Source organism: Mastigoproctus giganteus, chromosome 4 (genome assembly GCF_048544385.1).
Source record: "Mastigoproctus giganteus isolate SK-2022 chromosome 4, ASM4854438v1, whole genome shotgun sequence".
NCBI classification, from domain to species: Eukaryota; Metazoa; Arthropoda; class Arachnida; order Uropygi; family Thelyphonidae; genus Mastigoproctus; species Mastigoproctus giganteus.
Window position 1 is genome coordinate 223,412,659 of NC_143578.1, and position 25,361 is coordinate 223,438,019.

General features: G+C 36.9%; 1 protein-coding gene across 1 annotated transcript in view; it reads left to right on the forward strand.

The window, feature by feature from the left end:
• Positions 1 to 25,361, forward strand: part of axo (axotactin) — a 564,741-nt gene that overhangs the window by 317,566 nt on the left and 221,814 nt on the right. Inside the window, exons 20-22 of the mRNA XM_090371184.1 lie at positions 4,874 to 5,128; positions 14,684 to 14,836; positions 17,341 to 17,526. Of these exons, the coding sequence (XP_090227310.1) occupies positions 4,874 to 5,128; positions 14,684 to 14,836; positions 17,341 to 17,526 (594 nt within the window). The remainder of the gene's footprint in view (positions 1 to 4,873; positions 5,129 to 14,683; positions 14,837 to 17,340; positions 17,527 to 25,361) is intronic.

Here is a 25,361-nt window from a genome sequence, read left to right on the forward strand (position 1 = left end):
GTTTGTCTAGTTCAACCTTAAATTTATTTAAGCTATCAACTTCCACAACAACAGATAGAAGTCTCTTCCAGCAATCAACTACCTGCTGGCTAAAGACAAACTTCCACACATCTATTCTACAACTTTCTTTCCTCAATTTTGATCTATGCCCCCCCCCCCCAGGTTCTTAATCTGAGCAAGCGGAAGTATCCTGTCAGCATTGAGCCTGCTCAAACCATTCAAGGCCTTATACACCTCGATCAGATCACCTCACAGGTGCCTAGTCTCCAGATGCTGCAACTTGCAGAACTTAAGGCTTTCTTTGTAAGTGCACCCCTTTGTTCCTCTCACCAATCTTGTTACCCTTCTCTGTACTCGTTCTAGCAACTCTACATCCTTCCTAAAATGAGGCCTCCAGACCTGTATCCATGGTGATGTATTTTAAGGTGTGGCCTGACCATTGCCTTATACAAAGGGATAATCACCTCCTTGTCTCTGCTAGCAAAATTCCTATATATCATTGACAAAACAAGACAAGATGAAAGGCTTTTGATTGTACACGTTGGCACGAATGATATTAAGAGTAGGAGACCCGCGGAATTACTTAGCAAGTACAGGTCACTGCTGAAAAAAAGCCGTGAATTAGGGTTGAACTTGAAAGTGTCTGCAATTCTGCCCAGACACGATAGGAGGGAGTATATGATGAGAGCCTTGTCGATCAATTCGGCCCTGGAGGGATTGTGCAAGGCTCAAGGGGTAGAATTTTTTTCAGCCTGGACTGTACTTGTTAACAGGAGAGATTGCTTCTACAGGGATGGGATACACTTAAATAGAAAGGGTGCAAGAATTTTTGCTGATGCTGTCGAGGCAGTGTTAGGTGGGTCGGAAAACTGCTAGTTGGGGGGGATACAAGGACTAATAGATTAACAGTAGCCACTGGCAGAGGTGGAAGTGATTCTTGCACTGCTTCTATTGAAATGAGCAGAAGTCTGAAAAACAAGATGCAGGATATTTCAGAGACTGCTGGTAGTCATTGCGTTACAAGTAAACACATGGGTTGTGTTAGGGTAGCTAAGAATAGAAACAGGTGCATATATACCTGCGTGTACACCAATGCTAGGAATTTGGTAAATAAATTTGATGAATTTGAGGTATTGCTCAAAACATCAAAGGCAGATATTGTTGGGATATCAGAGACGTGGTGTCACACAGATATAAGTAATGCGGAACTGGAATTTGGGGAATACAATGTGTATAGAAAGGATAGACAGGACAGGAGGGGAGGAGGGGTTATGCTATTAATTAAGAAACACATAAAGTCCAAGGAAGTGAAGCCAGTCGACATCGATGGACAGGGCAGTGCCGAATCAGTTTGGTGTGACATAAGCATAGGGAAATCAAAATTGAGAGTAGGAGTGTGCTATAGGCCTAATGACTCTGATGAGTATAATAAGATATTGTACAGGGAAATAGAGTGGGCCAGTAAATCAGAGAGTCTTATAATGGGGGATTTTAATTTCCCAGATATTGACTGGAATTTGTGGGTTGGTCACTCGCACACTAGCAAGGCTTTTGTGGATTTATTGGATGATTGTTTTCTACACCAGCATGTTCGTGAGGCAACAAGAGGGAGCAATACTCTTGATCTGATTATCAGTAGTGACTCTTCATGCATTAAGAACCTGCAGATAAATGAACCACTAGGTGGCAGTGATCACAGTGTGTTGAAGTGGGATTTACTCAAGGAGGTAACTACCATCAGAGGTAAAGGGAAGGGTTTTTGTTTTCGTAAAGGCGACTATGATGGTCTGAGACAGTATTTAAATTCTATACAGTGGGACCAACTGATGATGTTACCAACAGCAAACTCAAAATGGGAAGCATTCAAGGAACTAATCTTGGAGGCTACCAGGCTTTACATACCAACTAAGAAATATTGTTCAAGGTTTAGGCCTAAATGGTTGTCAGATGAACTAATGAGACATGTGGCAGAGAAGAAAAATGCATGGGATACATATAAATTAATGGGTGACATGGAAGCCTATGATAGATATAAGTTGGTCTGTAACCAAGTCACAAAGGAGATTAGGCAGGCAAAGGCAGACTACGAAAAATCCTTGGCAAAGGATGCAAAGAAAAACAGAAAAGAGTTCTTTACATACTTGAACTCGAGAAGGAAAGGGATGAATCAGATTGGTCCACTGGATATTGATGGTTCAACAGTTGAGGATCCTGCTCAGGCGGCTAACAATCTAAACGAGTATTTTGCATCTACATTCACGCATGAGGAGTTATTCAGGAAGGAGAATGATGTAGGTAAAGTAAACATTGGCAGTGAGCTGGATGATTTTGTAATAACTGAGAGGAAAGTGGAGGAGAGATTGTTGAGGATAAACATAAAAAAGGCACCTGGGGTGGATGGGATCTATCCAGTTATATTAAAGGAGGCAGCAAAGGAAGTATGCAAACCCCTAGCCATAATTATGAGAGCTTCTTTGGACTCAGGGGAGGTACCCATAGACTGGAGATGTGCAAATGTAACCTCAATTCACAAAGGAGGATCAAAGGCTGACACAAGTAATTATAGACCTGTTAGTTTAACTTCAGTTCCAGGAAAATTAATGGAGGCACTGGTTAAAGAAGCACTGCAGGATCATCTAGACAAGAATTCAGTTATAGCTCAGACGCAGCATGGTTTTGTTAAGGGCAGGTCTTGCCTGACCAATTTGATTGGATACTATGATGTAGTCACAAAAGAACTGGATGCAGGGAATAACTTTGATATTATATATTTGGATCTTAGAAAGGCTTTTGATACTGTTGCACATGGAAGACTGCTGCACAAATTGGAGCAGTGTGGCATTGGAGGCAAATTGCTGCTATGGATAAGGGGATGGTTGAGTGGCAGAAGACAGAGAGTGGTAATCAATGGACACTGCTCAACGTGGACTAATGTTATTAGTGGAGTTCCTCAAGGTTCAGTGTTGGGTCCGTTGTTGTTTTCGGTGTTTATGAATGATATTGATGATGGGATATCAAGTTTAATGTCCAAGTTTGCAGATGATACAAAGGTTGGCAGGGTCGTCAAGGACACTACTGACGCTATGCTGCTGCAACAGGATCTGGAAAGGTTGAACAGATGGACTGAGAGGTGGCAAATGAAGTTTAACATTGACAAATGTAAAGTACTGCATATGGGAAACAGTAACCCCAGAGCAACGTATCAACTCTGCGGTACCACACTGACAGTGGTGGAGAATGAAAAGGACCTGGGGGTAATTGTGCAGGGAGATATGAAGTTCTCTGAGCAGTGCAGACGAGCTGCAAGAGTAGCTCATGGTGTCTTGTCAATGATATACAGGAATTTTTCTAGCAGGGATAAGGAGGTGATTATTCCCTTGTATAAGGCAATGGTTAGGCCACATCTTGAGTACTGTATACAGGTCTGGAGGCCTCATTTCAAGAAGGATGTAGAGCTGCTGGAACGGGTACAGAGAAGGGCAACAAGATTAGTAAATGGAACAAAGGGTTGCTCTTACGAAGAAAGGCTTAAGTTTTGCAAATTACAGAGTCTGGAGACTAGGCACCGGCGAGGTGATCTGATAGAGGTGTATAAGGCCTTGAATGGTTTGAGCATGCTCAATGCCAATGGGATTCTTCATCTTTCTCAGAATAATCACCTCAGAGGGCATAAATTCAAATTGAGGAAGGACGGATGTCGGATAGATGTGCGGAAATTTGCCTTTGGCCAGCGGGTGGTTGGTTGGTGGAACCGACTTCCATCACTTGTTGTTGAAGTTGATAGCCTAAACAAATTTAAAGCTCAACTGGACAGGTATTTCGAACGAACGGAGGGGTGAAATGGGAGAGGGTTTTTTTTTTTTTTTTGGGCTGATGCTGAATAAGCTTGCTTTCTTGCATCGTATGCCTCTACTAATGCTAATGCTAATGCTAAAACTCCATGACCTGCTCTGGCAGCCCATCATTGTTCAGAGAACTTCATATCTGACTGCACAATTACCCCCAGGTCTTTTTCATTCTCCACCTTCCTGAGTGTAGTACCACACAGTTGGTAACCTTTGTCATACAATCATATGACAATGGTAATCATTTCACCATATGATCCCTGGTACCTTAAGGATAGCTAACATTAACTGGTCTATACAACTAGAAAATTGAAAAATTCCTTCAATGTTAGAAGGAATTTTTCTTCACCAAGAAAAATTCCTTCAATGTTAGAAAAGTTAGATTGTAGAAAGTTGAATTTCCAAGAAAGTGAGTTGTAAGTTCTGAATGATATGTTGAGTTGAGGTGGGGATGGTAGAAGCAAGAAATTAATTTGACAGAATGAGAAAAAGAAATTTTGAGCCAAAGATAAAAAAGAGATTCCAGACTAGGAAACCTCCAACAATGAATATAAAAATATATACTACCTTTAAAACCAAAGAAATCAGAACAACTAATTACAACAGATGAGATGAATAGTGATATTGAAAAAATTTATAATTGACGTTCTGTATAGAAAAAGTAAGTGGGACTTAGCAGGGGCCATATATATTTGTGAAAATGAATTAGAAGGATTTTTGGAGGTTTAGTTCTTATCACAGAGTATTAGGTGTTAGATACTTACAGTAAAACACACATTATAAATAATATAGTAAACAAATAAAACTTCAAACAACTGATATTTTTATGATGCTATTCCTAAAACTTTTATTTTACATTTGAGTATAATGCTTAATTGAAGGTGAGTATATAATTTTTTGCTATTGTAGGCAAAAAAGTATTGATTAAAAAATTTTTTTCTTGCACGATATAAAAGTATAATTTTTTGATCATAACTCCTAATTTTTTTAAATACTTTTTTAAAAAATTTTAATATTTTTCATTCCAGATATTAACAAAAATGCCATGACTTTTGTTACTGCTGGATCTTATTATTACAATGCTTCTGAAGGTGAAACCATTAATCCTATTCTTCAAGAAAATGTTCTCCTTAATTTCCGTACTTTTACTAAAGAAGCACTTTTGCTATATGCTTCTGACTACCTTAATAACTTTATTCAGATACATGTTGACAAGGGAGAATTGATAGTGCTCACATTCAACTCTGATGCTACTATTGCCCAAGGTTTAGTTAGCATTCCAGGTAATATTTGTGTTTCTAATAAATGTGTATAAAAGCACAATAAAATTGTGCAAATATGCCTCATTCTTGTATGTTTTATTGTTAACCATTTTATTTTTTGGTTTCAGTTGAAATTTTTATGATGCATGCAGGGAAAACCGTTTGATATAAATGAAACTGCCCAGTTTTCCCCTCCTATTGTAACTATATTGTATAAACTTTTAAAACCAGTTAAACTAATAATGGGCAATCTTATTTTCAGGGGAGAAAAAATTAATACAATCTCTTAAAAATCTCTAGCATATAGTAAATATATAGCTTATATATATAGCATATATATATATATGTATATAGCATATAGCTAATGAAGTACTACATCAGTAGAGAGAGTATATTCTCATCAGAGAATATTCTCTCTCCATCATGAAAACTGTTAAAGCAGTTCTGATGGTACTGTTAAATTTCCCAGTTGCTTGTCAGAAAATGCATGCAACACATGATTCAAACAAGGCATTTTAGAAAAAAATTACTCATCTGAGAAATATTTCATCTTAGATGTATATCAATTTAATGAAATTAATAAAATTTCATTTCAATTTAATGAATTTAATAAAATTTAATTTTAATTTAATAAATATTTCAAATTAATGAAATTAGTAAAAAAAAGTAAATAGCATTTGAAATTCTTCAGAAAATAGAAATTACAGATGGTCGAAACAAATGATTCTTGGGTCCTGGAAATGTAAATGGAATATTTTTATTTATTTATTACTTATTTTTATTATTATTTTTTTATGCTAGGTTATTTTTTCTTCGATTTGAAAGGGGGGGGGGGGGAAATGGTAACCTTATTATATGGATGCCATTGTTTCTGTGTTTCTATGGAGTATAAATCCTGTGTTATTTAAATCAAGGTAGTTTGAGAGAGAGAGCGACTTCATATAAATTATACCTTTAACACTTTCACTGCTGGCTTGTCTTACAACATTTATGAACCAAACTCAACAATTATGGGATTGAGTCAATCTGGATTGGAGAGGGGGGGCAGAGAAATTTTTGGGCTTCCTTTTGAGTATGGCTGAAATTAGTGAGTTACTGGTGAAGGTTGCTTAACATTCGGTGTTTCTTCCATCAAATCAGAAAATGGATATTAAAGTTAAATTAGTTTTTAATCCATATGGGTGAAATCTGCATTTTCACACACATGGATTAAAAGCTTTTTCATACCCATATGCATCAATACATGCAGTTAATGTGTTAATTGGTTATCTAAAATATTTATGACAAATATTTATCTAAAATATCTATGGTTTTATGACATAAGTAACATGATTAAATATATGTTGCTTATCGTTTACTAAACTATTTTTGGTATATAATATACATTAGTTTCTGATATGCAGAAACTATAATGTTGAAATTGGGCTGAAGCAAGGAAAAGGGAACTAAATATCTTAATCAGCTTGATAATTAGAAACTGAAACTGATGGTCAGAAGAGTATGGAAAGGAAAATGAATAAAGATATTATTTTGATTAGAGTATTTACCCCTGAAAAGAAAGATGAAATGTTGAACAATTTCTGGATATTTGAATTTGGCTGTTTTAGGTTGAGTTTGATTTTCAATTTTATTTCTGTTATCTTCTGAGACAGCTAGTCAATAAGAATATTTAAAATTGAAAATTAAGTTAGACAAAATAATCATAATCACTTGCTGGGTAAGAAAGAAAAAATTTCTCTCTGGTCAGAAAATAAGGAATCCCAAAATGAATCCCTACACTGGACAAGGAAAATTAATTAGTAATATTCATAAATATTAATATAAGCATTTATATTTTTACTCCAAGTTGAAATGCTTATATGATGAGCAGTATGATCAATATCCATAATATCATTATGGATATTACTCATTAATTTTTTTCTTTTCCTTGTCCATTGAAACTTATACACTGATTCCCAACTAATTTATTGTGTTCCAACCTTTGGCCATTGACATATTTATAATGAGTTACTTGGATTTCTTTAGAAGTTAAAAAAATAATAATAATAACTTTGATGAATTAATTTAAAAAATTACACAATTCGTGTTCTGTGCTATTTAAAAAAAATAACATATGGAAAACAGATTGCTCGCTCTCTCTCGCTCTCTCTCTCTCTCTCGCTCTCCCTCTCTCTCTCTCTCTCTCTGGTATATTTTATCCAATGATCCGGCTAATTTATTCATAGCAAATTTCTGCTATTTCTAACTGAATACTTCTCATGCATATAAGGTGTGCATGAAACAGAAGAGAAAATAACAATTGTGAACAGGAGAGAATGCTTCTACAGGGACTGGGTACACTTAAATAGAAAGGGTGCAAGAATATTTACTTATGATGCTATCGAGTCAGTGTTAGTTGGGTCGGAAAACTGCTACCTGGGGGGGTGGATACACAGACTAAAAGATTAACAGTGGCCACAGGCAGAAGAAAAATGTGATTCTTACACTGCTTCTATTAGAATGAACAGCAGCCTGGAAAGCAAGGTGCTGGGGATTTCCAGGACTGCATAGTGGAACAAATAAATACATAGGCTGTGTTAGGGTAACTAAGAGTAGAAACAGGTGCATGTATACTATCATGTACGCCAATGCTAGACGTATAGTTAATAAATTTGAAGAGTTTGAAGTGCTGGTCAAAACCTCAAAGGCGGATATTTTTGTGATATCAGAGACATGGTGTGACACAGATATAAGCTGTGCAGAATTGGAATTTTATAGAGTACAGTGTGTACAGAAAGGATAGATAGGACAGGAAGGGAGGAGGAGTTATGCTGTTAGTTAAGAAACACATAAAATCTAAAGAAGGGCATCCCATTGATGTTGGTGGACAATGCAACATCAGTGGGATATTGATGGGGTATTTTAACTTTCCAGATACTGGAACGTGTGGCTTGGTCACTCGTACTCTTGATCTGATTATCAGCAGTGATTATTCCTGCATTAAGAATCTGCAGATAAAGGAACCATAGGTGGCACTGATCACAATGTGCTGATGTGGGATGTACTCAAAGATGTAACTACTATCAAGTGGTAAAGGGAAAGGTTTCTACTTTCATAAAGATAACTGCAGTGATCTCAGATAGTTCTTAAATTCTACACAGTGGAATCAACTGATGATATTACCAACAGTGAATTTGAAATGGGAAGCCTTCAGAGACTTAATCTTGGAGGCTACTAGGCTTTTCATACCAACTAAGAAATGCTGTTCAAGGTTTAGGCCTGAATGGATGTCAGATGAACTAATGAGACTCATGGCATAGAATAAAAATGCATGGGATATGTATAAATTATCAGGCAACACAGAAACCTATGGCAGTTATAAGCTAGTGTGTAATTAAATTCCAAAGATCGTTAGGCAGGCAAAGGCAGATTACTAGAAATCTTTGGAAAAGGATGCAAAGAAAAACAGCAAAGAGTTGTTTACTTACGTAAACTCTAGAAGGAAAGGGATGAATCAGATTGGACTATTTAACATAGATGGGTTGACTATTGATGATCATGCTAAGGTAGTTGATAAACTGAATGAGTATTTTGTATCTACATTCACACATGAGGAGTTATTCAAGGAGGGGAATGCCAGAAGTTTATCAAAATCTAATAGGGAGCTAAGTGATTTTGTAATAACTGAGAGCAAAGTGGAGGAGAAATTGCTGAAGTTAAACATAAGGAAGGCAACTGGGGTGAATGGGATCTATCTAGTTATATTAAAGGAGGCAGTAAAGGAAGTAAACACACCCTTAGCCATAATTATGAGTCCTTCCTTGGACTCAGGGAAGGTCCCCATGGACTGGCGGTGCAAATTTATCCCCAATTCACCAAGGATGTTCAAAAGGTGACACAAGTAACTATAGACCTGTTAGTTTAACTTGTGTTCCAGGAAAAATAATGGAGTCACTGTTTAAAAAAACCATTGCAGGATCCTATAGCCAAGAGTGCAGTAATAGTTAAGACACAGCATGGGTTTGTTAAATGGAGGTCTTGTCTGACCAATTTGATTGGATGCTATGATGTGGTCACAAAAGAACTGGATGCAAAAAATAATTTTGATATCATATACTTGGATTTCAGGAAAGCTTTTGATACTTTTGCACAAGAAAGACTGCTGTACAAATTGAGTAGTATGGCATTAAGGGCAAGTTACTTGCCCTTAATGCCATACTCAACCATCCCCTTAATGAATAAGGGGATGGTTGAGTGAGAGATGACAGAGAGTGGTAATCAATGGACACTGCTCTTCGTGAACTAATGTTATTAGTGGTGTTCCTCAGATTTAAGTGCTGGGCCAATTGTTGTTCTGTGTATTCATCAATGATTTTGAGGAAGGTATATCAGGCTTTTTGTCCAAGTTTGCAGATAATATGAGGTTGGCAGGGTTGTTAACAACAGTAAAGACAGTATGCTACTGTAACTGGATTTCGATAAGTTGGGCAAATGTGCTGAGAAGTGTCAACTGAAGATTAACATTGAAAAATGCAAAATACTTCATATGGGTAGCAGAAACACAAGAGAAACATACCAACTGTGTGATGCTATGCTCAAGGAAGTGGAGAGTGAAAAAGATCTGGGGGAAATTGTGCAGTCAGATATGAAGTTCGCTGAGCAGTGTAGATAGGCTGCCAAAGCAGGTCATGGACTCTTGTCAATGATATATAGGTATTTTGCTAGCAGGGACAAAGAAGGTGATTATCCCATTGTACAAGGCAATGGTCAGGCCACCCCCTTGACTACTGTGTACAGGTCTGGGGACCTCATTTTAGGAAGGATGTACAGTTGCTAGAATGTACATCCTAGCAACTGTACATCCATCCTAAAATGAGGACAGTTGCTAGGATTCGGCCCTGGAAAGATTGTGCAAGGCTCAAGGGGTAGAATATTTTTCAACCTAGACTGTACTTGTTAACCGGAGAGATTGCTTCTACAGGGATGGGATACACTTAAATAGAAAGGGTGCAAGAATATTTGCTGATGCTATCGGGGCAGTGTTAGGTGGGTCGGAAAACTGCTAGCTTGGGGGGAATACAAAGATGAATAGATTAACAGTAGCCACTGGCAGAGGTGAAAGAGATTCTTGCACTGCTTCTATTGGAATGAGCAGAAGCATGAAAAACAAGATTCAGGATATTTCAGAGACTGCTGGGAGTCATTGCGGTACAAGTAAACACATGGGTTGTGTTAGGGTAGCTAAGAAAAGAAATAGGTGCATATATACTTGCGTGTACACCAATGCTAGGAGTTTAGTAAATAAATTTGAGGTATTGCTCAAAACATCAAAGGCAGATATTGTTGGGATATCAGAGACTTGGTGTCACACATATAAGGAATGCAGAACTGTAATTTGGGGAGTACAACGTCTACAGAAAGGATAGACAGGATAGGAAGGGGGGAGGGGTTATGCTATTAGTTAAGAAACACATAAAAACCAAGGAAGTGAAGCCAGTCGACATTGCTGGACAGTGCAGTGTCGAGTCAGTTTGGTGTGACATAAGCATTGGGAGATCAAAATTGAGAGTAGGAGTGTGCTATAGGCCTAATGACTCTGATGAGTATAATAAGAAACTGTACAGGGAAATAGAGTGGGCCAGTAAATCAGAGAGTCTTATAATGGGAGATTTTAATTTCCCAGATATTGACTGGAGTTTGGGGGCTGGTCACTCACACACTAGCAAGGCTTTTGTGGATTTATTGGATGATTGTTTTCTACATCAACATGTTCGGGAGGCAACTAGAGGGAGGAATACTCTTGATTTGATTATCAGCAGTGATTCTTCGTGCATTAAGAATTTGCAGATAAATGAACCACTAGGTGGCAGTGATCACAGTGTGCTGAAGTGGGATTTACTCAAAGAGGTAATTACCATTAGGGGTAAAGGGAAGGGTTATTGCTTTCGTAAAGGTGACTATGATGGAATGAGACAGTATTTAAATTCTATACAGTGGGACCAACTGATGATGTTACCAACAGCAAATGCAAAATGGGAAGCATTCAAAGAACTTATCTTGGAAGCTACTAGGCTTTACATACCAACTAAGAAATATTGTTTAAGATTTAGGCCTAAATGGATGTCAGATGAACTGATGAGGCATATGGCAGAGAAGAAACATGCATGGGATACATACAAATAAATTAACACATGACACAGAAGCCTATGATAGATACAAGTTGATCTGTAACCAAGTTACAAAGGAGGTTAGGCAGGTGAAGGCAGAGTACGAGAAATCTTTGGCAAGGGATACAAAGAAAAACAGCAAAGAGTTCTTTAAATATGTAAACTCTAGAAGGAAGGGGATGAATCAGATTGGTCCACTTGATATCGATGTGTCAACTGTTGATGATCCTGCTCAGGTAGCTAACAAACTAAATGAATATTTTGCATTGACATTCACACATGAGGAGTTATTTAGCGAGGGGAAAGCCAGGGGTGTATTCAACTCTAGCAGTAAGCTAGAGAATCTTGTAATAACTGAGAGTAAAGTGGAGGAGAAACTGTTGAAGATAAACATAAGAAAAGCACCTGGGGTGGATGGGATCTATCCAGTTATATTAAAGTAGGCAGCAGAGGAAGTAAGCAAACCCTTAGCCATAATTATGAGAGCTTCCTTGGACTCAGGGGAGGTACCCACAGACTGGAGATGTGCAAATGTGACCCCAATTCACAAAGGAGGATCAAAGGCTGACACAAGCAATTATAGACCTGTGAGTTTATCTTCTGTTCCAGGAAAGTTAATGGAGGCACTAGTTAAAGAAGCACTGCAGGATCATTTAGACAAGACTTCAGTTATAGCTTGGACACAGCATGGTTTTGTTAAGAGGAAGTCTTGCCTGACCAATTTGATTGGATACTATGACGCAGTCACAAAGGAACTGGATGCAGGGAATAACTTTGATATTATATACTTGGATCTTAGAAAGGCTTTTGATACTGTTGCACATGGAAGACTGCTGCACAAATTGGAGCAGTGATTTTTTTTTTTTTTTTTTTTGATTTGGTAGTTATTGGCGCATCGGCTTCTGTGGCCATATTGCACCTCCCAAGGTTTTTGCAGTACTTTGATCCAAGCCCGAGGCGGGAATCGAACCCGCGACCTTTGGGTTGCCGGGCAGGTACTTTACCCACTCGGCTAGCCCGGTCGGCTTTGGAGCAGTGTGACATTGGAGGCAAATTGCTGCTGTGGATAAAAGGGTGGCTGAGGGGGAGAAGACAGGTAGTGGTAATCAATGGACACTGCTCATCGTGGACTAATGTTATTAGTGGAGTCCCTCAGGGCTCAGTGTTGGGTCCATTATTGTTTTCTGTATTCATAAATGATATTGATGATGGTATAGATACAACGTGTGCAGACGATACAAAGGTAGGCAGGGTTGTCAAGGACACTACTGACACTATTCTGCTGCAACAAGATCTGGAAAGGTTGAGCAAATGGGCTGAGAGGTGGCAAATGAAGTTTAACATTGACAAATGTAAAGTACTACACATGGGAAACTGCAACCCCAGAGCAACGTATCAACTCTGTGGTGCTACACTGACAGTGGTAGAGAATGAAAGGGACCTGTGGGTGGTTGTGCAGGCAGATATGAAGTTCTCTGAGCAGTGCAGACAGGCTGCAATAGTAGCTCATGGTGTATTGTCAATGATATATAGGAATTTTTCTAGCAGGGGTAAAGGAGGTGATTATTCCCTTGTATAAGGCAATAGTCAAGCCACATCTAGAGTACTGTATACAGGTCTGGAGGCCTCATTTCAAGAAGGATGTAGAGCTGCTGGAATGAGTACAGAGAAGGGCAACATGATTAGTGAATGGAACAAAGGGGTGCTCTTACGAAGAAAGGCTTAAGTTTTGCAAATTACAGTTTCTGGAGACTAGGCACCAGCGAGGTGATCTGATAGAGGTGTATAAAGCATTGAATGGTTTGAGCATGCTCAATGCTGATGGGATTCTTCCTCTCGCTCAGAATAATCACCTTAGAGGGCATAAATTCAAATTGAGGAAAGACAGATGTAGGATAGATGTGCGGAAATTTGCCTTTAGCCAGCGAGTGGTTGGTTGGTTGGTGGAACAGACTTCCATCCCTTGTCGTGGAAGTTGATAGCCTAAATAAGTTTAAGGCTCAGCTGGACAGGTATTTTGAACGAACAAAGGGGGTGAAGTGGAAGTGGTTTTTTTTTTTTTTTTTTGGCTGATGCTGCGTAAGCTTGCTTTCTTGCATCAAATGCCTCTACTAATGTAATGCACAGGGTGCTTTTACGAAGATAGGCTTAAGTTCTGCAAATTGCAGCACCTGGAGACCAGGCACATGCTAGGTGATCTGATTAAGGTCTTGAACTGTTGAGCAAGCTCAGTGCTGATGAGATACTTCCTCTTGCTCAGATTAAGAATCTGAGGGGGTATAGATTCAAATTTAGGAAAGACAGTTGTTGAATAATGTGCGGAAATTTGCCTTTAGCCAGCAGGTAGTTGATTGCTAGAACAGACTTCCATCTCTTCTTGTGGAAGTTGATAGCTTAAATAAATATAAGGTTGTTCTGGACAAGCATTTGGAATGAATTGATGGATGAAATGGGATTTTTTTTTTTTTTTTTTTTATCGATGCTGCATAAGCTTGCTTTCTTGCATCGTATGCCTCAACTAATGCTAATGCTAAAAACAGTTATGAATGATGTTATAGGAAGTGGGATGTGCCAGGCATAATTACTAATCATGAAGGTAAACCTTTTTGAATATATGTTGCTATATATTATATATTATATAACAACATATATGCAAGATATAATAATATAACTTGCATACAGATCTCTCCCTCTCATCTACAGTGTAAAGGGACACACTTTGATGGGAATATTCGTTCCGTGAGGGCTGTGCAGATCAAAAGAGATTTTTTGTGAAGTGCATTCTCATGTCCCTATATTAATTGGCAATTAAGATCAGATATCAGTCATCTCATGGAATTGTGATTCTTTGTTGGTAGTAAATGGAGGGCCATTTATTGGAAAATTGCTGGAGAGGCCTTCATCCTGCAATGGATTGAAAATGGCTGATGATGATGGTTGTTGGGGGGGGGGATATTGTAGAGCTTGGGTTACTTCTCGCGTCTCTTAGAACTTCATCCGTAATCAAAATACTACATTTCAGTAGATGTTTTGCACCCTGCAACTACTAGCTTTGATTACTCATTTCTGTCTTACTGACTGCTTTCCACTGCATATTTGCATAATACTCATATAGGGTCTATATGCCACTGGCCACAAAATGTTACAATTCTTGGCATCTGGGCTTAGTTGAACTGAGTAATGCATGGTCGGACTGCCCTGTTTTAAAACTACTCCTATTTGCATAAAAAATAATGTGCAGATTTGAATTTGCATCATCTGTTTGATCTGTGTGCATAAATTCAGTTTGATACTTTAATGACTGTACCTTAACTTTTGTCTATGATTGTCTATCTTGTAACATGTGAGGATTTAAGCATATCTATATATATAAATCTGGAATGTTAATTAAATTTTTAATTATTATTTATTTTATTTTGTTTTTTTGAAGGAATTGCCAAAGGACAAAAAATACAAGTCCACGTAAAACGTAGTAAAACTCAAACTTTGCTAACTGTAAATAATCGGACTACAGTCATCAATAAGGAATTCAAATTATTAACAAACTACACTTTCAATCCATGGACAGAAGGGAAAGAACTGGGTAAGTGGTTAATAGTTTGTAATTTTTATGATATTATTTCACATGCATAATCTCTATTTGACAGCAGACTCTTGCTTTTTTTATTTATATACAATGAGTTATGACTTTAACAGAAGCCCTGAACTTAAGGTAGGAAACTTGAAAAAAAAAAATTATTAGCAAAACTTTGTATCAAATTTTAAAACACAAAATTTAACTTATGTTTTTCCAACATTTCCTTCAGCCAGCTTTTCTGCTAGCTGTTTCTGGCAGTTCAATGAAGTGCGTTCTGCTGCTGGAAAAGAATCTGAGTTTGCCCATTATCAGTAATCAAAAACTTTTATTGCTATAATTGATCTAGAAAGAGATAATGGTGTTTTTAAAATTGGAAATTTTTTGTTCTGTTTATATTGCTAGCAGAATGTCTTTGATAACACTAAGATAAATTATAATAATTATTAGGCGCATTATAGCCAAAGCAGCTTATGCGCCATAAAACCCCCACAACAACAACAACATAATAATTATTCAAATGCAGTTATCATACAGGTGATCCAGTATCATCATTTAGTATGTAGCCTACATAAAGAAAGCAAACAGAGTTTGTATAAAAGATATCATTATATGACATCATATTGAAAATCCCTTCATAAGGTGCAATATTCAGCACCTCAAATAACTACACTCTCATAAGGAGAAGTAACTGCTGCCTATTCTCATTTGAGAGTCATCACCCAGATGGCAAATTTCAGAGATTGTTGTCTGTTCATTAGAGTACCTACCTGCCAACTGATGAACAGAGATTGTTGTCTATTCAAGAGTGGGCAGTGGATGCACTAGGTCTAGAAGCTGACAACTCAGGTGTGACCTGACTCTACAATTTGAAAGATACCAAAAAGATGTAAGGTGTTAAATTCCAGGATAAATTTAGAGCATGAAACTTCAAGCTACCGAAATGTTTACAACTGTTGTATATAGGTAATGCAGTAACATTATTTGCATTATTTAGCTGTTTAAGTAGAGAGAAGAAACTCTGCATAAACAGTGTTATCATTATATATTTTTGCATTGTGGCTCAGCTATTTTCAACTGACTACTGTTGGAAACACTGATGCTAATGTGACCGCCATTCTAATGCACAAAATGGTGCCCCTCCTGTCTTGTTTTTTCTGGATCTGCCACTGTGAAGGAGTACCCACAGTCATGCCTCAAATAAGTAACACATGAGTGGTGGCACTCAGTTGAAAATAAATAGCAGTATACTTTTCCTTCTGGGAAAGTGCTACTTATTCAAGGTTCATGAAATATGTCAAACTGGTTTTGAAAGAATTCACAATATGAGATAGTGTATAATGGTACCTTTTATGCAGACTCTGATCGCTTTATTTAAACAGTCGATGTAATGATGTAGTGGTCCATTGCACTACTGTATGTTGTAAACATTTCTATAGCTTGAAGCTTCATACTCTTAAATTTATTTGTGTTATTCAAATGCATTAATTAATTTCTGCTATTTTCAAGTGTAAATGAATAATTTTACTTATTTTGAAGTCCTCTTCTGAATCTGATCTCGGGGTTGGATAATCTGATGCAGAATGCCCTGATTCCAAAGAACTTGGTTATGAACCTTTTTTATTTACTTTTTTTTTTTTTGCTGATATTGTATAAGCTAAGTTTGCTTCCTTGCATCATTTTTAGATAGAACAAAACTAGGGTATGCATGATGCAAAAATAGATTATGCTGTTGACCAGATATCAGTTTTTAGAGGATTTAAAGGATGTATATATTCGTAATGTTGGTACTAACATCTTTAAGCACAAACTGAAGGCTTTGCTGAGAAAATATGCTGCAAGCTAGGTTTTAGTGTAATTGCAATTGGCTGCAATCCTACCAAACTACTACAAGAAAGGATGTGTGAAGACAGAATTTTTGATTAACTCTAATTTTGAGAGGCAGTGGAAGATTCATTGATGGGAAGGGAAAATTTTATCAGCAAAGCCTGAATTAGCTGGTAGAGGATTGAATCTACTTGAACAGAGAAATTTTAATGGGTCTTTTCTAATCTCACTGAATTGTTTTTAGGATTCAGAACTAATGATTGATGGGAAAGGAAATCAGAATAACATGAACAGTTAGTGTTAAGGTTACACTTGCACTCTCCTTAAGGGCTATTTTGTATGATCTGTCCACACAACTTTGGAATGTTGTGTTATGTCCACACAACATTCCAAAGTTTATATGCATAAACTTTGGAACGTTGTGTGGAAAGAGTATGAGAAAAAGACACATAAGTTATCAGCAGTTATATGAATAACACATAAGTTATTCATATTTTTATGTTAAAAACTTTTTTTAAAAGCACCATTACCATTATATTTAAATAAGTCTTGTCAATTTAAGATTATAGTGTAAACAACTGTATCTATGCACATATTTTAACATCATAGCTTATCTTAATAAATATGTTCAGATCTACTATTATGATATTGCTTTTATTACATTCAGGTTCACTTTTCTTATATAGAAACTGTAAAGCCTGTACGTGGACAATATCAGAGTGTTCCACATAGTCAGTTGTTTCTTGGTGGTGTAAATAATGCAACCATCTCTACAAATATTCCCTATTTTGTTGGATGTCTTCGTGGTCTTAGAATTGGCCAAGAACTTTTTGACCTAGAAGGAGCTCTTAAGAAAAAGGACAACATCTATGGTGAGATCATATTAATATGATATGCTTAGCAGTGATAGTTGTTTGAGTCAAATCTTGTCATTAAGATGGCTGCCTAATGCAAACATTTTTGCACAAATGAAGTTTATAGGAAAATTAGTCAGTAATATGGGAAAATTAGCCAAAAGTTATTATTGATGTAAATTGTGAAGTGATGCAAATTTGTTTAGTTTATATCATTCTTCCATTTCAGATATTTGATGAATACCTAGTTTATTTATGTGTGAAAATATATCCAAACATATAATTAGGATATGAATGGGTATATTCATTAAGTTGTTTTATGCAAATACTATAGGTCAGAATTCAGACCTTTAAACCTAGTAACCTTTGGTTTGAAGTTTGAATTTTTTTTATTTCTTTTTATTTTATTTAAAACTTTTTTGGTAATTTTCCTATGGGTGTAAGTAAATATTGGATTTATGCCCCCCCCCATCTTTCTCTCTTTCAGAAAAGCACGGTCTCCCTTGATAATGGGCCATGTTAATTAGTAATACGTAATAATTAGTATTTTTCAAAATCTCTATCAATTTTCAATTGATGAAACATTCAGCAGCTCAAAGTGAGCATTGAAAATACAGGACGGAGTGTATCTACACAAATTCTGTCGTCACTTGAGAGTTTCAGGTGATGAAGAGAGATTCACTTGCAACAAAGGAGTGAATTTATGTATTACTAACAATGGAGGGCACTTCCAGCATCGTTTATAAATTATTATTTGTTAACTATTCTAATAATAAATTGTGGTTTACTTTTAAAAGGAAAACCACATATATACAAAACTTGAAACTGACTTGTTAAATTATGTAACTGAAAGTGTACAGACTGAAGATCAGTACTACAGGGGCTCCCCAGTATCCGAGTCCCCGCAGTTACGAGAATTTGAAAATTAAAAACTAAAACTTTTTCCCTTGAGAAAATTGATGAAGCACTTGAATATTTTTTGTGAGAATGATCTTCTTCATGATCGTGCAACAAAAGTTAAGCGCAAAATTAAAGACATAACTAAATGCCACGACAAAATTTTATCATGGAAAAAAAAAAAAAAAAAACATGAACAACTCAGGATTAATTTTTTATTCATACAACTGAAAAATAGTGCTCAGGATTAATTTTTTATTCATACAACTGAAAAATAGTGCAACTTCAATAAGCTTTACTTAACTTTACATTGTGCAACATATTATATTAAAAAATGTCTAATAAAATAATTTTCTCATTTTTCAGTTCCTCCATTCATTTCATACTATGTACAAGTACATAATAAATATTACTACATATATAATATTGGTGTAGATACACCATAGACAACTTTTATTTCATTTGTATCTTATACCGATGAAATTCATCTGTATCTCATATTGTCCTCATCCTTCACAACAAGTTTCCCCTGTATTGCACTACTTCGAATATGTAACTCTTTACTAATAGAGACAACTATTGTTACTTTTTCTCAGTGGGCACCCAGACTGCACTGCTTGCAAAATGGTATGGGATAAGAAACTGTGTTATCTGCATACTATCCCTATTAGACTTAGGAAAGCAAAAAAATATAGAAAAGTGATAGTAGGAAAAGAAGAGAAAGAAATGCCGTCAAAAAAGAAAGGGACAGTTACTCCCACTCACACTTCCCCATTCCTCACAGCAAGTTACCACGTATTGCACTACATTGAATAAGTAATGCTTCACTAATAGAGAAGACTATCGTTACTTATTCTCAGTGGGCACCACCACCACCACCCAGTCGGCACCATTTCAAAGCTAGTTGACTTTTCATCGGCTTTGAAAGCTTTGAAACAGTGTCGGTGGCTTTTCATTGGCTGCATCTTTTGACCTATCGATGAAAAGCCAACTAACTTTGAAACGGTGCTGTCTGAGTGGTGGTGCCTGAGAATAAGTAACAATAGTCTTCTCTATTGAAGCATTACTTATTTGAGGTAGTGCAATACATGGGCAACTCGTGAAGGACGAGCACAATATGAGATACAGATGAAATTATGCCTTTCACACTATGATTGTAGTTTTTCTTTAAGAGTTATCTATGGTGTATCTACACTGATATTATATAGTATCTTAAAATATTATGTCTAGTTGCATTTAGTTTTATTTAAATAATAAACATTATGAAAATTTGGTCCCCATTTTAAGTCGAATTTTCAGGAACAAATTATTCTCGGATAATGAGGATCCCCTGTATATATAACCATATCAGCCAACTCTTTGTTTATGACAAGTTTAGTTTTCTTCTGATATTTATTTTTCCAATTATCTTTTGCTTTGTTATTTTTCATATATGGATATATTATTTTTTTAATTATGAATCTAGCAAATTTATTGACATGTACTTGAAATCAAAAGTTATATAGCTTTATAAATGTTTAATTTGAGTGTAGCAACCGTGTTGCAGTGTGTATTTACAACAGTAGGTGAAAAAAATATATCTGGACTTTTGTTTATCATATGCTTTGATAGCTTTTTTTTACACATATGATTTTTCTAATAAAGAAAATCTTACCTTATTTCAGTGCTTGTTTTTTTGTAAATGCCACTAATCTCAGGGAGTTTTAGTGTGCTATTGAAATTGGTTATTGGGTGGTTTGCTCTGTTTTGTGTATTGTAATTACATTTTTTTTGTTAAAAGAAGCTAGGGGACTATTTAAATATGTAAGTGTTTTGTTTTCATTGACAGAATTTGTTTATGAAAGAATATCACATTACTTAGTATTTGCTGAGTAGTGTAACTATACTTGTAAACAAGTTTAAGTGCACAAAAGATGATATCATTGTACACATTCACACTAATGACATTAAGTGTAAAAGATTATTAGGATATTATTAGCCATATGGTGCAAGGAAGCCTGAGGCTTATTCTGCACCAGCCAAAAAAAAAAAAAATTCCCACCTTACCTTGAGAGAGAGAGAGAGAGAGAGAATTAGAAGGGAATCACCAAGAAAGCAAGAAAGGGTAGAATGATGATATCCAGCTCAGGATCCTGGGTTTGCCAAGCCCATACTCACCAGATGTGAGCCTCTAGAGTAATGAGAGCCTTGTCAATCAATTCTGCCCTGGAGAGATTGTGCAAGGCTCATGGAGTAAAATTTTTTTCAGAATGATCTGTGCTTGTTAACAGGAGAGATTGCTCCTACAGGGATGGGATACACTTAAATAGAAAGGATGTAAGAATATTTGCTGATGCTATCGAAGCAATGTTAGGTGAGTCGGAAAACTGCTAGCTTGTGGGGGGAGAGATTCACAGACTAATAGATTAACAGTAGCCACAGGCAAAGGTGGAAATGATTCTTGCACTACCTGTGTTGGAATGAGCAGCAGCCCAGAAAGCAAGTTGCTGGTGATTTCAGGAACTGCTGGGAGTCATGAAACAAGTAAATACGTGGGCTGTGTAACTTTGTGTAACAGGTGTACTGTGTATGCACCTGTTCTTTTCTTAGAGTAACTAAGATAAAAACAGGTGCATATATATTTGGATGTAAACCAATGCTAGGAGTATAGTAAATAAATTTAATGAATTTGAAGTGCTGGTCAAGACATCAAAGGCAGATATTGTTGGAATATCAGAGACATGGCATCACACAAGATATAAGGAATGCAGCATTGGGATTTAGGGAGTACAATGTGTACAGAAAGGAGAGAGACTGGATAGGAAGGAATTAGGGATTATGCTGTTAGTTAAGAAACACAAAATCTAAGGAGTGCATCGAGTTGACATAGATGGATAGTGCAATGCTGAGTCAGTTTGGTGTGACATAAGCACTGGGAAAGCAAAAATGAGGGTAGGATTTTGTTATAGGCCTAATGCCTCTGATGAGTACAATAAACAGTTATACAGAGAAATAGAATGCGCCAGTAAATCAGTGTCTTATAATAGAGAATTTTAACTTCCCAGATATTGACTGGAACTTATGGGTTGGCCACTCACACACTAGCAAGGCTTTTGTGGATTTATTGGATGATTGTTTTCTACAGCAGCATGTTAGAGAGGCAACCAGAGGGAGTAACACTCTTGATCTGACTATCAGCAGTGATTATTCATACGTTAAGAATTACAGATAAAGAAACCAGTAGATGACTGCAATCACAGTGTACTGATGTGGGATTTACTTAAAGATGTAAGAGATTTTGCTTTCTTAAAGGTGACTACAGTGGTCTCAGACAGTTTTTAAATTCTATGCAGTGGGACCAACAGTGAATTCTAAACTAAATGGAAAGCCTTCAGGGACTTAATCTTGGAAGCTACTAGGCTTTTTGTTCCAACTAAGAAATACTGTTCTAGGTTTAGGCCCAAATGGATGTCAGATGAATTAATGAGACACTTGGGAGAGAAGAAAAATGCACTGGATGCATATATATTATCAGGCGACAGAAACCTATGGTATATACAAGCTAGTCTGTAATCAAGTCACAAAGGAGGTTAGGCAAATGGCAGATTATGAGATATCGCTGGCAATGGATGCAAAGAGTTTTTTACTTATATAAACTCTAAAAGGAAGGCAATGAATCAGATTGGACCACTTGAATATCAGTGGTTTGACTGTAGAAGATAATTCTCAGATAGCTGCCAAACTTAAATGAATATTTTGCATCTACATTGACATATGAGAAGTTATTCAAGGAGGAGAGGGCCAGATGTTTATCAAACTCTAACAGAGAGTTAAATGATTTTGTAATAACTGAGAGCAAAGTGAAGGAGAAATTGTGTTGAAGTTAAACATAATAAAGCACCTGAGGTGTATGGGATCTATCCAGTTATATTAAAGGAGGTGGCAAAGGAAGTAACCAAACTCTAAGCCATAATTATGAGAGCATCCTTGGACTCGAGGGAAATCCTCACGGACTGGAGATTCACAAAGGGGAATTAAGAATAATTACAGACCTGTTAGTTTGATTTCTGTTCCAGGGAAAATAATGAAGTCACTGGTTAAAGAAGCATTGCAGGATCATCTAGACAAGATAGCAGTAATAATTCAGACACAGCATGGGTTCGTTTAGGGGAAGTCTTGTCTGACCAATTTGATTGGATACTATAACACAGATTCAACTGGAGAACTGGATTCAAAAAATAATTTTGATATCATATACTTTGATTTCAGAAAAGCTTTTGATACTTTGCACATGAAAGACTACTGTACTAATTGGAGCAGGATGACATTAAGGACAAGTTGCTACAATGGATAAAAGGATAGTTGAGTGGGAGAAGACAGAGTGGTAATCAACGGATACTGCTCTTCGGGGATAATGTTATTAGTGGTGCCCCCCCGAGATTTTGGGGTTTGGCCCATTGTTGTTTTGTATATTTATCAGTGATATTGATGAAGGTATATCAAGCTTAATGTTAAAGTTTGCAGATGATACAAAGGTTGGGAGGGATCTTAATAACAGTATGTTGCTGCAAAGTTGGAAAAGTTGGGCAGATGGGCTGAGAAGTGGCAACTGAAGTTTAACATTGACAAATGCAAAACTTCTGCATATGGGTAGCAGTAACCCGAGAGAAATGTACCTACTGGGTTGTGTTGAATTCAGGGAAGTGAATATTGAAAGAGAATTGGGGATAATTGTGCAGTCAAATATGAAGTTTCTGAGCAGTGCAGCTGCCAGAGTAAGTTAAGGGGGTCTAGTCATTGATATACAGGAATTTTGTGAACAGGGATAAGGAGGTGATTATCCCCTTGTATAAGGCAATGGTCAGGCCAAGCCTTGAGTACTGTATACAGGTCTGGAGGCCTCAGTTTAGGAAGGATTTAGAGTATAGAAAATAGATGTATTTATTCCAACAGAGTAGGAGTAACAAGATTGGTGAGGGGAATGATGGGGTCCTCTTACCAAGAAAGGCTTTCTGAAAATTGCAGCATCTGGAGACTAGGCACACAGTGAGGTAATCTGATTGTGGGTTAAGGCCTTGAATGGTTTGAGCAGGCCCAATGCTGTGGGATTCTTCCTCTTGCTCAGATGAACCTGAGGGGGCATAAATTCAAATTGAGTAAAGACAGTTATAGAATAGATGTATAGAAATTTTGCCTTTAGCCAGCAGGTAGTTGATTGCTGGAACAAACTTCCATCTCTCATCATAGAAGTTGATAGCTTAAATAAATTCAAGGCTAGCTTGACAAACATTTGGTATGAAAGGATTGGTGAAATGGGAAGGGTTTTTTTTTTTTTTTTTGGCTGATGCCATATAAGCTTGTTTTCTTGCATCATATGCCTCTACTAATGCTAATGCTAAAGTTACTTAAGTTGGCATGGTAAACTATAGTTGACTTCAACCAAGCCATGAAATATAAAGATTTTGCATTATCTGTTATTGCATTTCATGACAGCATGTGTAATTTACCTGCAACAGCATATGACATGTATTAATTACTTATTTATTAATTGGAAGAAAAGCTTTGAGAAGCCATATTTACTTGAGCATTTCAGCTTACGCTGGATCTCTGTTGAAAGTCTTCCATTTTTTGATTTCTAAAAATTGGCAGATATGTATAACTTTTTGGTATCAGATCAATGCACATTCTCTGCACAAACAGATTAAACTTCTCGAATATCCACTACCAATTCCTTAAATGCTGATGTCTAGGTAATTCTCCAGTGAGGCAAAGATAACTTAGTTGACTTCATTTCTTCTAAAACTTCTGAAACGTTTTATATCTTGTAAAAAAAAAAAAGCATTCTTCTGCTCATATGCTTATCTTCGATGACACTCTGATTTCTAGGCAAGATTATATCTATTGGGATCACTCTGACTTCTAATCTCTCTTGGCATAAGCACATTATAAATATTGCTTCCTTTGCATCTTAAAAAAACTGGGTTTTCTCTTTTGCTCTTGGCATCACTTTTCTTCCAAACCACTGTTAACTCTGTACAAATTGCATTGCCCTACCATGGAATAATGTTCCCACATGTGGGGCAGTGCACCCAAAACCTCTCTCAGGCTTCTAGATTCCATTCAAATGAGGGATAATGTTATTATTGGAGTCCTTCCCGGGGTTCACCATTTGGCCCATTGTTGTTTTGTATATTTATCAGTGTTAATGATGAAGGTATATCAGGAGTAATGTTCAAGTTTGCAGATGATACATAGGTTAACTGGGTTGTTAATGACAATAATGACAGTATGCTACTGCAACAGGATCTGGAAAAGCTGGGCAGGTTGGCTGAGAAGTAGCAACTGAAGTTTAACATTGACAAATGCAAAGTACTGCATATGGGTAAGAGGAACCCCAGAGTAACATATCAACTTTGTGGTACTACACTCAGGGTGGTGTGGGGAGTGAAAAAGACCTGGGGTAATTGTGCAATCAGATATGAAGTTTTCTGAGCAGTGCGGACAGGCTGCCAGAGAGGTGATGGGGTCTGGTCAATGATATACTGGAATTTTGCTAGTAGGGATAAGGAGGCGATTGTCCCATTGTATAAGGCAATAGTCAGGCTGCACATTGAGTACTGCATATGGGTCTGGAGGCCTCATTTTAGGAAGGATATAGAGTTGCTATAAGGAGTACAGAGAAGGGCAACAAGATTGGTGAAGGGAACATAGGGTCCTCTTACCAAGAAAGGCTTAAATTCTGCAAACTACAGCATTTGGAGACTACGCACCTGCGAGGTGATCTGATTGAGGTGTATAACGCCTTGAATGGGTTGAGTAGGCTTAGTGCTGGTGGGATTATTCCTCTTGCTCAGATTACAAGCCTGAGGGGGCATAAATCCAAATTAAGGAAAGACAGTTGTAGAATAGATGTGCAAAATTTTCCCTTTAGCCAGCAGGTAGTTGATTGCTGTAACAAACTTCCATTTGTCGTTTAG